This window comes from Macaca mulatta, chromosome 6 (assembly GCF_049350105.2).
Source record: "Macaca mulatta isolate MMU2019108-1 chromosome 6, T2T-MMU8v2.0, whole genome shotgun sequence".
Taxonomy (NCBI): Eukaryota; Metazoa; Chordata; class Mammalia; order Primates; family Cercopithecidae; genus Macaca; species Macaca mulatta.
The window spans coordinates 46813077-46828608 of NC_133411.1; the positions used below are offsets into that span (position 1 = coordinate 46813077).

Here is a 15532-nt window from a genome sequence, read left to right on the forward strand (position 1 = left end):
CATGTGAAAGTGAGCTGGAGATAGCCGAACTTATTTTTATAACTAACCCCCTTCTCCAATAACAATTTTAATCTGTTCATGAGGTCAGTTTGCTCTTTGTATAATCACCTCTTACTAGACCTTGCATCCCAACACTTCTGTAGTGGGGATTAGGTTTTCAACACATGAAGTTGGAAGGATACATTTAAACCATAGCACCCAGGATGGTTAGTGATTGAATTTTTAAAAATAATATTTGAATAAAAACTTTAATGAGCAATATAGCAAGATTGCAAAGGAATTCACTGAGAGGAACTGAACCTACTTTTATGGAATTATAATATAGGAATAGATATACTAAACAAATTATCAACACTACAGTTACAGATATAGTATAATTACAGCATTGACTTTGAGTTTCTCCTCATCTAGCTAGTGGGATACAGATAAAAGCATGGGTATAAATGCAGATACAGGTAAGGAGGATATAAATATATACTAATTAATATTTAAGAATAAAACTCATTTAGTGATGGAAGGAAGCAATGAAGAAGAAATAATAAACATAAAGAATTTGTTAGACCCACTAATCTTTATCATAAATAATTTAGAATCAGAGTCTAATGTCATAGCATGTTTGTCAAGCCCAAACCCAAGACAGACTAGTACATTCCTGCATATATCTTGACCTGGCTTTCTTAATTTTTTGGTTTTGCAACTTGATTTTGGTTTTCTACATCTCACAAAAGATCAATCTTGCCACTTTTTAGTGTCAGAGCTCAAACGTTAATTTTAACGTGATTTTCTACTGCAATTGGAGTGCTTTAACTAATACGTTTTGTCTCTTTATTACTACCTTCCTTAACTGTTCTTTATAATGTATGCTGCACAAAACCTTCCAACATGGTTTAGAGTAGAAATTACGGAGTCAGATATGTAAGCATTCTACTCTTAGTTCTATAATCTAGCTGTGTGACACTGACTATTCATTTAACTTCTAAAAACTTTAGTTTTCCTAACCAAACAGTGGGTCAAAATAATGTTTACCTCATTTAGTTGCTGTGTGGACCAAATAAGATAGCATCCTTCAAAGCACAGAGTTTTGTATATATTAAGTGTTAAATAAATGCAGGGTGCTTTTGTTTTTATATCGGATTTTCACTTTTCCATTATAACTCTTTGTGCATAAATATACTTTGCTTTTTGTTATTGCAATAAACGATTTACCAGAACTCCATAGCTTTAGAATGGAAAACAGTATCTTCAAGGTCAAATGATATTATAAGGATTCTCTGTTGATTCAAAAATGGTCTTTTTTTATGGTTATTTCCTTCGCATCGCTATTATACACAATATAAATTAGGCCAGGCATGATGGCTCATGCCTGTAATCCCAGCACATTGGGAGGCCAAGGTGGGAGCATCACTTGAGGCCAGGAGTTTAAGACCAGTCTTGGCAACATAGCAAGACCCCATCTCAAAAAATAATAAAATAAGTTATGGCTTTTATATTTGAACATACATGATGGTTTCCTTCTCTCTACATTAGAGTTACACATGGAAATAATGTTAAATAAGCACAAAAGAAAATAAAAACCAATTTCATATGTAAGTCTGCAGCCAAAAAAAAAAAAAAGCCAAGAAGTGAATTGCAAATTCTGGAAGGATATTTTGTATAATGTCAGGATATAAAAAAAGGTGGAAGGTTGGGCTATGTTGGAATAAACATACTACACACACATACCACACACACACCAACACACACATTTGAGCACATATAGACATGTTAAAGAAAAATAATCCAGAATTTTTTTCAATAAATGCATTATCATCAGATATATTAAATAGTATATTGCCTTATAATTATACTACCATACATACTTTATAGACATTCCAAAATAGTTATTTTACTATTTCTATGATGATAATTGGTATTTTTCTGAAAGACACATAGGAAAAATGTAAAATAATAAATTTTTACCAAATTAAATATTGGTTGGTGCCAATGAATCATCTTTTGGCAGTAGTGCTAATGTTTTTATACTATCCTCTCAGTCAGTAGCCAGACTATAGAGCTATTGCCTTTTCTAAAATATCATTATTACTATTTTTCCATATACTTTACTCCTTCAAAGATAAGTAAAGTGACAGATCTATAATCAAGTAGACATCACAGGTTTGAAAAATGAGCTAAACAAACTACTGCTTACTTTGTTATTTAGTTATTGAAACTACCATATAGAATATTTCTCAAATAAACTTTCAATGATAAGTGACTAAATCACAACAAATTAATGTGTCAGGTACTATTCTAGGCACTTTCTATGGTCTGAATGTGACTCCCAAAATTCATGTGTTAGAAGCTTAATCCAAAATACAACAATGTTGGGAGGTGGGGCCTAATAAAGGTGTTTAGGTCATGATTGCTTTGCTCTCATAAATGGATTAAAGAAGGCTTTCGGAAGTGTGTTCCTGTCTTTCCACCTTCTGCCATGTGAAGGATAGATTTTTCTTCTCTGGAGGACATAGCAGCATGGTGTCATCTTAGATATAGAAATTGAACCTGCTGGCACCTTCATCTTGGACTCTCCAGGCTCCAGAGCAGTGAGAAATAAATTTCTGTTTTTATAAATTACTCAGTCCGTAGTATTCTATTATAGCAGCACAAAATAAACCAAGACACCACTGGAAATAAAGGACAGACGAGAACAGACATTACATTCTCGTGTGGGGAACACAGAAAAATATAAATAACAAATAAGAGTGTATGTCTCTCTCTCTGTGTGTGTGTGTGTGTGTGTGTGTATGTGTGTGTGTGTGTGTATCTGTGTGTGTGTTGCTAAATGCCTTTATTATTAACATATAAACCAGTGGAATAATATAAAAGATAAGGTGGTCAGGAAAGCTCTCTGTGATTTAGTGATATACAAGCAAAATTAATGAAGGTGAGATCTAAGTAAATATAATAAATATCAGGCCAAATATCAATGAAAGCATAGAAAAGGTAGAAAGAAACAGGAAGGAAGGAAGGAAAGAAGGAACGAAGGAGGGAAGGAAGGAAGGAAGGAAGGAAGGAAGGAAGGAAGGAAGGAAGGAGAAAAATAGGGAAGAAGACAGAAAAGGAAGAAAAGAAGACAATGCATCATAACTTTCAATGTAAACCGCCTTTTTTTTTTTCCCAAATAGAAAGCCTGTGCTACAATCATTAGGAATCTTCGGTGTCCATGTCATTTCTACAAAAATAAGCCAAGAAATCAATAGTAGAACAGTTTGAAAAAAGAGAGTATTTGATTTATACCTAAGGGAAAAGTGTAAAAATCTCATAAAATTAAAGTGCCATAAAATGTCACATATCAAAGAGGGCTATTCACAGTTAAACAATGTTTTATTAAGTAAAAATGTAATTAAAAGGTAATGCAGGAAGAAAATATGGGAACTTACACAAAAAGAACAAATATTTGTGAACACATACGTGAGTGTGTATAAATATATATAGAGAGATTTATAGATATATCTACTAAAATATTCACAGTTCTTTTAATTCTTTTGCGAGTGTTGAGTGTTGCGCTACATAGATCAAAACATATCTTCTTAAAATTACATAGGAATATACCTAGCTATTTAAATCAAATTTATATTTTGTAGATTTTTAAATATTTACATATCTTTCAGAGGTAAGTTTAAAGCCTACCTTTTCCACGAAGTTTTCCTTATTTTCCCTAGCAAAAAGTAAGTATCTGAAACTTCACTTCACTTCATACATATTTAATCTATATCTATGCTGATGTACCTACCTTTGCATGTTTTACAATCCCTAAAAGTGTATGTCTTGAACATAATGAATGCTTTAAAATGTTGATGAAATAAGGAGTTATTCTAAGCCACAGGCATTTTTGAAAGAATGCTGTGCCATGGTCATATTTTGTGATTATACCTTTGAAATAAGATATGCCTCAGTATACACAGAATAAAATATATAAAAGTAGATGTTGTAACATATACGTACTCAGGAACATAGTCAATAGGTAAAATTTAGTTGTAACCACCCCCCACAAACATAACATCTGATTTTATATTCATAGAAGCAAAATCAAGTTGTCTGTAAATATTTATAGAGGAGAAATCAGATCATTGTAACATAATTACTTAAAAGGTTTTGGCACAACGTTGAAAAGTCAGAGTGTAAAACAATACAAATTACTTACAACCATTTCATTTAAAGACACCCAGCAATCTGGTGGGAAGTCCTGCAGTAGTGGTACTAAGAACTGAAGACAACCATCCCAGTGACACAGGAGCAGCATCATGCCGATGAGATTAAAAATTCTCACCACTGCACTGGCAAGATCATACGTCATGTGGAATATCTGTTGACCAAAATATAAAATCAATTCTTATAATCAATTTTTTAGAAAAATCAAGCATACTACTGATAGTAGGAATTGATGTTGTGTAGTGTAAGTATTGATTTAATAAAAATATGGGAATAACTTGCAGAAATAGAAACAGATTACATTTCTTTATTTTTACAATAAGGTTGACACTCCACTTTATGAATATTAAAGCCAACTATGTTTCATGAACAACAGAGATAGCATGAATATATAAATGTATGTATTAAAGAACATCGATATTGCCAGAAGTTTTTCTTTATTGTTCTTTTGCATATTTTAGCAAAGCTACTTTAAAATAAGGTAGCAAAATTTACAAATGATGGGTAACTTCTACTGTGCTTCTATCCCTTGTTATATTAATAGATTTGTTGAAAGACAAAGAAAATACGCAAGGGCTGAAAATCATATGCCAAAGGAGTTCAGCTGCAAAATATGAAGTAATACTTATAATAAGTTATGGTTGAAGTATAGCTATGTGAGTGGAGATATTTCTTTAATTGTGGATACTGAACATAAATAGAAGCCTTTGAGATAAAGGCTACCTGGATTTGATTTAAAAACAATCGTGTAACACTTTTAAAAATCGTAACTGTTTCCATAAACTTTTTGTATTTTTATGGTACACGCTTTACTTTTCAGTCACACTGATTGTATTTTCATGAAATTCAATATGGTAGGTTAGATTATTTCAGAAAACCCAAACATCGTGACAAATCAACATAATCCATCAAAATTTTACAAATCGAAACAAATATGCATCTTTACATCTGTAACTATTCATTTTTTTTCTAGAATTTACAAGAAATAGATTCAGAATGTGAGTCCTTTCTTTAGCAGTTTATTGTACTCTCTAACTGACTGCTAAAATAGTTTCTACTTATATTTTACCTAGTCTAGAATAGCAAAACCCACTTGGGAGCAGACCTACATTGTAGAATTAAGTTTTGTTATAATTGTTAAAGAATTACTGCATTAATAAATACAATTAAATATAAGAAAGTACATATACACACAATAACTTCAGATATTTAGAATCACTTTTTGTATGAATCACCAAAAGAATGGTGTGTTTTTGAAGTAACAAGGCAAACTTGTATTGAAAAATTATCCAAAAAATGTAAAGAAAACAAAAAACTACATTTGGTTTTAGAAATGATATATCTGTAAGAAAACATCTATAATTCTTAAAATACACATACTGAACTACACAGAGTTAAAATGACAGGGCATCTGTGATTTTGCTTTTATAAAATAACCAAATCTGTCTTTAATTAAATGTTTTTCAGTTTGATATTTTTCTACGAGCATTAATTCTTTCTTTAAACAATCTTTTTGAGGTAGTAATTATAGTGAGCAAAAAGATTATTTTTCCTGGGAATATACACACTGTTCTGAATACTTTTTAAAAAGAAAGTTGGCGGTTCTAGATTTTAACAGCAACAGATCACATATTTTGATATTCAGACAGCTATACACACAACTTCTTTTGTAGCATTAAGAATTTTATTTTTCTGTAAGCTACTTTTTATTTTGGTTTTAAATTTGGAAAACCCACAGAAACATCTTTTTGATATTATTCCCTCTGATATTTCTTGGTCACTGAATACATAAATAGAAACTCTACTAACAATTTCATCAATAATTTCTTATTAAAATTATATACTAAAACATAATAAAAAAAAAAAGCTTTTACTGATAAAGTTGGAAAAAGTCATCATGGACTTAGATTTTTTTGTTGTTGTTTAGTAACAGAATTTATATTTATATCTTAATATTTCCTGAGGAAATGATTCAAGATGTCTTATGGGTAGAGACTATGTTTTGAGGGAAATAGTGTTAAGTTGCGGAACATAAAGTTCTGGAAAAACCAGGAAACATATCACCTTTCAGCCCAATTATTTGAAGCAACTAATATCTATCTGAAAATATGACAAAATCTACAAATTGTAAGTATACAGGCAGCAGCCATGATTCAATTATCAGGCTTTAGAGTGCAGTATGGAATGGTCTAGAGAACTAGCATCCATTCTTAGTAGAGCTGACTGGGGTTTTGTTTGATTTTGCATTTTCTACCTCCTTTTGGGAAATTAGATTCTTTTCATGGGCTCTTAAAAGATAATTAAGATAAAATAATATGCTAAGTTATCAAATTCCTTTAAGAAAACCCTAATATCTCTAAAATGTTCTCCAGAGAAACAGGACCACTATTTTCATTGAGGAAGTTAATGGGGTTATCACATCAGTGATAACACATTAGAAACATTTTTTGTTTTGCTACTATGTATTTCCATGAACAAGATTCCATGAATAAGATAATGCCTAGATTCAAGCCTATCTGTTACCAAATAGTCATTCCCAATTCCATAATGTTAGCTAGTACTAGTTTCATACAGTAACTCTGTAATTTTTGGAGTACTCAATAAGAGCGCACATAATTAATTTTATAAACAGTCTCCCTTATGGACATTAATATTATGTGTTCAAAATCGATATCACTTTCGGAGCTATCCCAAAATTTAACTTTGGAGAAGGTACAAACAAGTTGGGTATTTTTACATTGGTTAATAGCAGAGGCAAATTTCAACTAATCAAACCCATATACCTTCATCTTTATTATCTAACTGATAAAAGAGCATATATAAAGTATATAATATTACTTGTTATGAATACGTGAATGTGTGCATTATCTCAGCCCGATCTCATTGTCTTTTGAACCCTTATAACTAAGATACTCTGGCAGGTATAATCATTACGTATGATCTGAATACTGAGATTAATGGCTCTGTTAAAACTTTACTCCAGAAAGATCTGGAATGAGAAGTCTACTTCCTTATGGAGCTCACACATCTGTAGATAGTCAGGTTAACCAAAGAAGGAAGCATCTGATCTAACTTATGCATAGCCACAACTTATTATTAATAAGGACAGCTTGTAGGATAAATCTAAATGTGACTTCATTCACCGTACTAATCAAATGGCTAACACTATTGATTAATATTTTCAGTTTTCCTTCATCTATAGGGTGGACATTCTTAAGTAATAAATTTCTATATCAATCAATTGTCTTGGTGCTACTGCATGAAAACTTGACTGTTTGCAAAATGGCACCATGAATGACACTCAGTAAACCGTTACTAAATGAATGAATGAGAGAGTTGAAAGGGTTTAATAACATAAATAACCTTTTATGGTGTTAAGAGTATAACGCTTTGCTTCTGTATCTTAAACAATGGGATTAAACAAACAAAAAAAATCTTCATTATTATTTTCCATCTTCTAAGTAATCTGACTTGAAACCTGACTTGAGGGCTCAGGGCTGAGGTAACAGAAAGAAAGGCTCTTTTCACTGACTAGCAATACACTTTCAAGTTACTTTCAAGGGGCATTTATAGGAGTCAACTGAAAAAAAAATGTAATTAAAATAAGTTTTTCGGCCAGGTGCGGGGGCTCACGCCTGTAATCCTAGCACTTTGGGAGGCCGAGGCAGGCAGGTCACAAGGTCAGGAGTTCAAGACCAGCCTGGCCAATGTGGTGAACCCTTGTTTCTACCAAAAATGCAAAAATTAGCCGGGTGTGGTGGTGGGCGCCTGTAGTCCCAGCTACTCAGAGGGCTGAGGTAGGAGAATTGCTTGAACCCGGGAGGTGGAGGTTGCAGTGAGTCGAGATTGTGCCACTGCACTCCATCCTGGGTGACACAGCAAGACTTTGACGCCAAAAAAAAAAAAAAAAAAAAAGTTTTTAAACAACTCTTTAATCTTATTTCTACCATATCTAGACTATGAACAATATATTTGGAAGACACTGTGCTTTACATTTGTTCAGCTCAGGACATTGTGCTGTTCATGTGACCTTAATAAGAGGAAAGATCTGGTCACAAATTCTCATTGAACTTTTTTTATATTATAGTTTTAGAATTTTATCTAGTTGGAGTCCAATACTTCCAGACAAGATAACTAATTAACTTTCTAAAATTGAAAAATGCTCTACGATATTTTAAGTAAGAATCCCAAATTCTACCCTAATATTTGCAGAATTGTTCATCATAAAGGTAATTTTTTGTAATATTTTCCCAGGAGCAATGTTTATTTCATCCTGTTTTTAAAAGGTCATTCTAAACTGCACTATACAACAGATATCCATAAATAAGCTGAATTCTTTTAAAATGCTTCCATATTATTTCTTGATGAACTGGATTCATCAGTCTTTCAATCTAATAGCTTGTATATAAAACTAGTGACCTTAATCTATGCTTAATTATTTGTTCTACTTTGTTTTCCTTAACCAAAACACTATCAAAAATAATTGAAGACTTCTTATATTGTGTATTAAACTGTCTTTAGTCTTTGACTTTACAGACTGGGATCTGGGCTAGTTTGTGTGATCTTAATATTGATTCAAGACTTCTTAATATACCTTCATAAGTATCAAAGTAAGATTAAGAAAATGGGCCAAAAATGGCTCTCTTGACACAGAACATTGTTTTTAAAAAAGGTGTAAAACAAGGTTGGATTCTTCTGTTTCTCTTTATAAATTGGCACCTGCATGACTTATAGTTTTTAGATGGAGTATAAACATACCATCCTGACACAAAATAAAAAAAAAATAGATACTCAGATTCAGTTTTACTGCTAACATATATTCAGGGCTCAATATGTGATCGTCCTAATCAATGGTAAAATAAATACTTTAAAAGCCCTATTATACTTCTGCAATTCTTGCCCTGAAAGTCATTCAGGTCATCTTTCCATGCTTTAGGTGCAAAGTGTAGAAGGTTTTACTTCATATGAGAGAATAACACTCTTCACAGTTATCTCTTTTAACACTGACCAATGACTGCAGTCATTGGATGAATCTTATCAGTCCCCGTTTTAACTAGGATTTTATTCAGACTGAGAATACTTTAACATTTAAAAGGTCAACCATCTGGACATCTCAAAACTATCAGCTTCTGTCCATAGTCTAAAAGCAATAATCCACTCTTCAGCCTCCTCCAAGTATTGTCCCATTCTCATGCTCTTGGGTGCTTTTCACTTGGATTCTTCTTTCCACTATTCCTTCCAAAACTCCTCCTACACAACCAATTAACTATCGAATACCCTCAGCCACCTCATGAAATGCTTTCTCTATTTCTCTGCTTTTCCTGAGACTTAAGATTCTTCCCACCTCCTTCCCCTCACCAAAGACACAACTTTTCTGGTAGCTTTCTCAAAGTTTGTTCACTTCTTTCAAACCCCAATGTCTTAGGTTCTGATGTGAGTGCCCTCATTTCCTCACTGCCCTCTGACACCGTCACACATTATTTGTCAAGCTATATAAAAAAAATATTTTCTTAATATTCATTCTATTTGCCTACACTACTCATAATTTTGCTCATTTCTGGCATCAAACAACCTCCCAATGTCCACGTGCCACACATCTCCATTTATTAAGGGCTCTGTCCTTTTGCACTGCATTTTCTCTGAAAAAAATGTCAACTTCTGATTAATCACAACCACCACCTTCTATACCTAAGCTTGGGAAGATTACTGAAGAGCAAACTGTGTAGCTTGTACTTACTTTAATTTTTTTAAAGGATAGCAACCTTAGTTGAGGCCCTCAGCAATGGTCTATCCATTTCCCTATTCCTAACATCATCCCATTCTCTCTTTCCACTTCCCAAAAGCCCCTGACTATCTTGTTCAGTTTCAGCTTAAAGATTTATCTTTTCCAAAGGAGATACTCTTACAGTTGAATTCCACCAACTTTGACCACCATACCCTCAAGCAAACATATATTTGTAATTTTCTTATTTGTTTTTTCCCAGTCTTAACAGATGTATCTTTTATTCCTAACGAGTCCTTACTAACTTTTAGATTATTAATCTGATCTGTCTTTCCAGAAACCCACTCAATTCAGACCTCCTTAACCTGTGGTAAAAACCAGACCTATTCCCTAACAGTTGTGGATAGACACTTTGTAAAATGTAGAACAAATTGATTAATATAAAAATAAAATTTAAAAAGAAAACTTAAGCCGGGAGTGGTGGCTCAAGCCTATAATCCCAGCACTTTGGGAGGCCGAGGTGGGCAGATCACGAGATCAGGAGATTGAGACCATCCTGGCTAACACGGTGAAACCCTGTCTCTACTAAAAATACAAAAAAAGAAAAAAAAAATTCTAGTAGTCCCAGCTACTCGGGAGGCTGAGGCAGGAGAAAGGCATGAACCCGGGAGGCAGAGCTTGCAGTGAGATGAGATTGCGCCACTTAAGACATCCATAATATAAACCTACTGCTTATGTGCTTGGCTATGGTGGCAATATCAAATTGACCTAATTTTACTTAACTACTTTTCTTCAGAATCATTAACTTCATCTATGCTAGATTTATCCCCAAAGATTTAAAAACAATAAAATCTCTCAATTCCTAAAAAACATTTTAATTGAAAAAGGATCTTCACTTCCTAGGTATTTTCCTAATTCTTTTTTCCCCTCTTTTTAGTCTTCTCTGTTTAGTTTCTCAAATACAACTCATGGGAACTTTGAGACACAGAGAGAGCTGACCTGCCCTACAGGGTAAAACAGATTTCTTTTCATGGCTACATGTACATATTACCAGGAGGCACAAAGCAAAATTTGATTTCCAGAAGGACAGATGTGTCGTAGCTACTCGGGGCCTCTGAGTCTCAAACCAACCCATCTATGAGGAAAATGTGAAGATATTTCAGGCTGACTTTCTTTTCCCAAATGGTGTATCAAAACTTAGAAGTTTTTTGATACACCATTTGGGAAAAGAAAGTCAGCCTGAAATATCTTTCTTTTGAGAAATATCTTTCTTCTGAGAAATCTTTTTGAATGGGCACAGATATGATATCATTGAAACATTAGAGAAATATATGTCTCATTACATGACTGCAGTAAACAAAACAGTACTTTTCATAACAACTATATTTCTCATAGAAGTAGTTATAGAACAGAATGTATTCTTTATCAATCATGAGTTGTAAAATAAAGTATAGCCGTATATGTTATTTTAATCCACATATTCCTTTAGTAAACATATACGTTTGCATAAAAAAAAGAAAGCAATTTTAGGCATTTTAGTTATTTTTTAAAAACCTTTCATGTTTCTTAACTGCCTTTTCAACTCTATTTTACCTTGGCTATTACTTAGAATTTCTATATGTTTCTTTCTTTTTTTTTTTTTTGCTGCTATATGATATATGATATACCAGCCATTTCTATGCATACATATTTTTTGCATAGAATTTTAATTTCATCTATTTAAAACATTTATGAAAAAGTGTTTTTAATGGAAACTTGTTATTTATTTAGCTTTAACAGTCTCAGAATAATCAGACATAATGTATTACTAAGAGAAATATGAAAAATGGGAAATTTACAATATGAATCCTTTGAACATTTTTAGTAAGAAACGATGACAGGAAATGGGTATAATGTAAACTGTAAAAGTATAAACTTTGAAAGCTGTCAAACACAATGCCTGGTGGCATCATGCTCAACAAATGTTTTTCTTCCTATAGTAGTTATTCAAATAACAATCAATTTGTATAAAGGGGTCAGTACTAATAAGTATCTAATTGAGCTGAACTATTTCTATTAATTTTAATCATTTTTTTTTCAAATTTCAAGTCAATAGCAGCTGACAACTTGGAATAGGTCAAAAAAGAAACAAAAATATTTTGATAGGTGACATTTTGGTATAGTTATATTTTAATATTATAGTCATATTTAAAATATCACCTATTTTAATATGATAGGTTATTGTTTTTAACTGAATCTACCCAAATCTTTATAATTCTTAAGTTCCTTAGGAAAAGAAGTACATCTTTTCAACTTTCATGATGACCATGTGACAGGTCAGAACATTTATTTATTGTACCATGCCCAGGAAAAATGAAAGAGCAAGCATAACCTCATATGCTTAATTTACTTTTAAAAGCAGCTTAAGTGATGGGAAAATCAAATTATGAATGAATATTGGAAATGACCCCACTAAGAAGAAATTTCAATGGATTAATACTCTAAAAAAAAAAAACTAAAATTAAACAATGTAAGATCATTGTCTATTCCTCTATTACAAATTTCAAATGTCTGCAAATGTAGACGATATTTACAAATTGTGCAACCCTGACATATTTAAATGAGGTGATAACTACATATCTTATGATGGATCTTTGAACCTCATTTCAATGACGTTTGTCTGAAGATTATTTGGTGTTTACTATATACATTTAATTTCCAGATGTAAGTCAGCACTAATATATTGATTTGATTAAATATTACTATTATTTTCTGAAGTTTTTTTCTAAAATTTATCCTGAGAATTCAAAATAAAATATCAACTTTAAATTAAAAAATGCAATGTTCTTTTTATTGTGTAAGAACTACAATTAAATATTGTAGTTATTTATATTTGTGTATTTATACGCAATTAAAAATACTAATAAATGCTAATTATAATTAGTATATAATGTATAAATATAATACTAATTATAAATGGGCGTGTGTGTGTGTGTGTGTGTGTTTGTGTGTGTGTGTATGTGAGTGAATGTTGAGAAAGATGGTGAAACAGCAAACTAACAGACAAACTAGCAATATTCTATTAACTCCGCTTTGGTTCTTCCACTAAAAGAAATGAGAGTGAGCCTTACACTGGCACAAATTGCACAACGTGTTTAATATCCCTGTCTCCCCTCATCATTTTAAGTCTAAAAAGTTATGTGCCAACTCGCTTACTGCACCATTTAATAGGTAAAATCTATAGGGGAGATAACAGAAACAAAAACAGGCTTTTGAAAAAACTGTTAAGATGAAAACAATGCTTATTCATAATTTTTTAAGCATTGGTCATCAGAGTTGCATCATGCATTGGCACAACATTTTGTTATTCTGGCCAGGTAAGCCAGTCAAGTGCAGAATATTAATTTATTTGAGTGGGTTTGTGTCAGAGATGCTCTGGAAGAAACAGAGGTATTGGTTTGCTGTCTTGGCATATACCTTCCAAAAGAAATCAGTAAGTACATGATTTTGGTATTAAGCCAATAATATTGCACTACAGTTCTTTGTGAACAAACCATGCATTCTTCTATTCGATTGAACTTAATAAAAGATAAAAACATATTAGTGCAAGACCCCCCAAAAGAAACTAAACCTTAAAAAATAAGGAAGCATTGGCAAATTTTCTAGCACCCCAAGAAACAATTGAGTAAGATTTGATCTATTGGAAATTGGCATGATTTTAGATTCACTAGTTGAATACCTTCCAGAAGGAAGGCATCATAATGCTCCATCAATTCAGGTAATAATAGTACATCTAGATACTTGATAGATCATCTTAAGTGACAAAAATACTTAACTATCTGAATTGTCAAAAGTTTATTGAATAAATTAATCTATGTGGAAGCATCCTTAAAAGTAATAAGCCTTATTTGTATAAGTTTGATTTTTCTTATCACTGAAACCATCTATTAAGTATTTGCTATGTGCAGAAAGTAATATTAGGCACCAGGTTCACCATTGCTTATGACATCACCTTCCACATCCTCACTAAACCACACGAACCCTTACTTTTCTAGAGATCTCTCACTTACTTTAATCAGCACTCATTTTTCTCTAGACCTACTGGAGAGCTATCATAATTGTTGTGTTCTTTAACATTATTATGTAATTTCCTCACTCTGTCTCAGTTTATAGTTTTATTTAAGTGGGAGACTGGTTAGACGAGTAGGCACATATTTGATAATATCTTTCTGTCTTATCTATTTAATAACACCTTGTCTGGATACAGAATTCTAGAATGAAAATAATTTTCCCCCAGATACTTAAAGACTTGACTCCATTCCTTCAAGCATTTATTGAAACTATATCTTTCCCCAAACATAGGTTTAATTTTTTTAGTGAAAAGATAAAGAGCTTTACATTAAGATAAATAAAAATGGCCCAAAATCTATACGTTTGTTCAATGGGTGGGAGGCAAGAAATGGGTGATGATTCATGGAGGTATAGGGCTGACCTTAAATTAAAATTCCTTCCAATATTCTGAGCTATTGCTCAATTACATTCTCCATTATAAAACTTCTGACTCCAACTCCAAATGTCTCAAAGATCCACTGTACAGATTGGCTCCCATTTCTTTTGCAGACTCAGTTGTAGCATATCTCCGAGTGTGATTTTATCTCCTTCTGTCAGTCTGCATTCTTCCTTCCCTTGTCTTTCAGTTCTTGAAAAGTTTTATGTATTGCTCTGTCTTAAAGAGTTCCCTGAACTTGTTCACTTTTGTGTTATAGATGTATTCCTTTACTCACTTTGATTCTTTAATTGCTTTGGACTCAAGAGCAACAGAAAGCCCACATGTGTTGTCTTATCCCTCCTGTTGAACCATGAACGTTTATCTTACAATGTATATTTTCTTCAATCATTTGACTTGGAGTTATATAACATTGAAAGTATTTATATAACTCAAATCCATTAACTGCATGTTTGAGCTTCACATATTTGTATTCCAAGATAAATTTGAAATCACTTTCACAAGTCCCTCTCCAATTCATAAAATTATGTTGGACTGCCGTTACTGAATTTAATTCATAAATTGATTTGTGTCTATCATTATTTTTTCAAAAACTTAATTTACCTCACATTCAGTCTTGCTTTCCTTGAAAACATGGTCCACTTGGCATCCAGAATGATCATTTTACAATTCAAACCTAATCATATGATCTCCTGCTTGAACTTTCACTAGATATTCAAGAAATCTTTATGAAGCTCATATTCTTGGCCTGGCATTAAAGGCCCTTTGTGATGTGGTCTCTGTACTACCATTTTATTCTCATCTCTCACCCTTCCTAGGTATTCCAAGCTTAAGGCAAACAAAACTTGTCATAGTACCCTTTAAGATAGTTGATCAGAGTCTGCATTTGTTTACATGCTGTTCTTTCCTGGTATACTACCTTCCATCCTATTCATTTTCTGACCGATGACCTTATTCGTACTCAAATGTTGCTTCCTCAGGAAAGGCTTTTTTGGCCTCTCCAGGGAGAAAATTAAGTACTTACTCCTATAGGGGCTTGTCCTTAAATCTGTAAAAGTGTTTAATGCATTGCTATAATTACATGTTTATGTGTCTGTGTTCTTACTAGATAGTAAGTCCTAGAGGTCAAGAAT

The 15532-nt window shown here is 32.5% G+C and overlaps 1 protein-coding gene across 1 annotated transcript in view; it reads right to left on the reverse strand.

Moving 5' to 3' along the window:
• HCN1 (hyperpolarization activated cyclic nucleotide gated potassium channel 1) overlaps window positions 1–15532 on the reverse strand; it is a 434655-nt gene that overhangs the window by 192639 nt on the left and 226484 nt on the right. The window contains exon 3 of the mRNA XM_015140004.3: window positions 4184–4345. Coding sequence (XP_014995490.1) covers window positions 4184–4345 — 162 coding nt within the window. The remainder of the gene's footprint in view (window positions 1–4183; window positions 4346–15532) is intronic.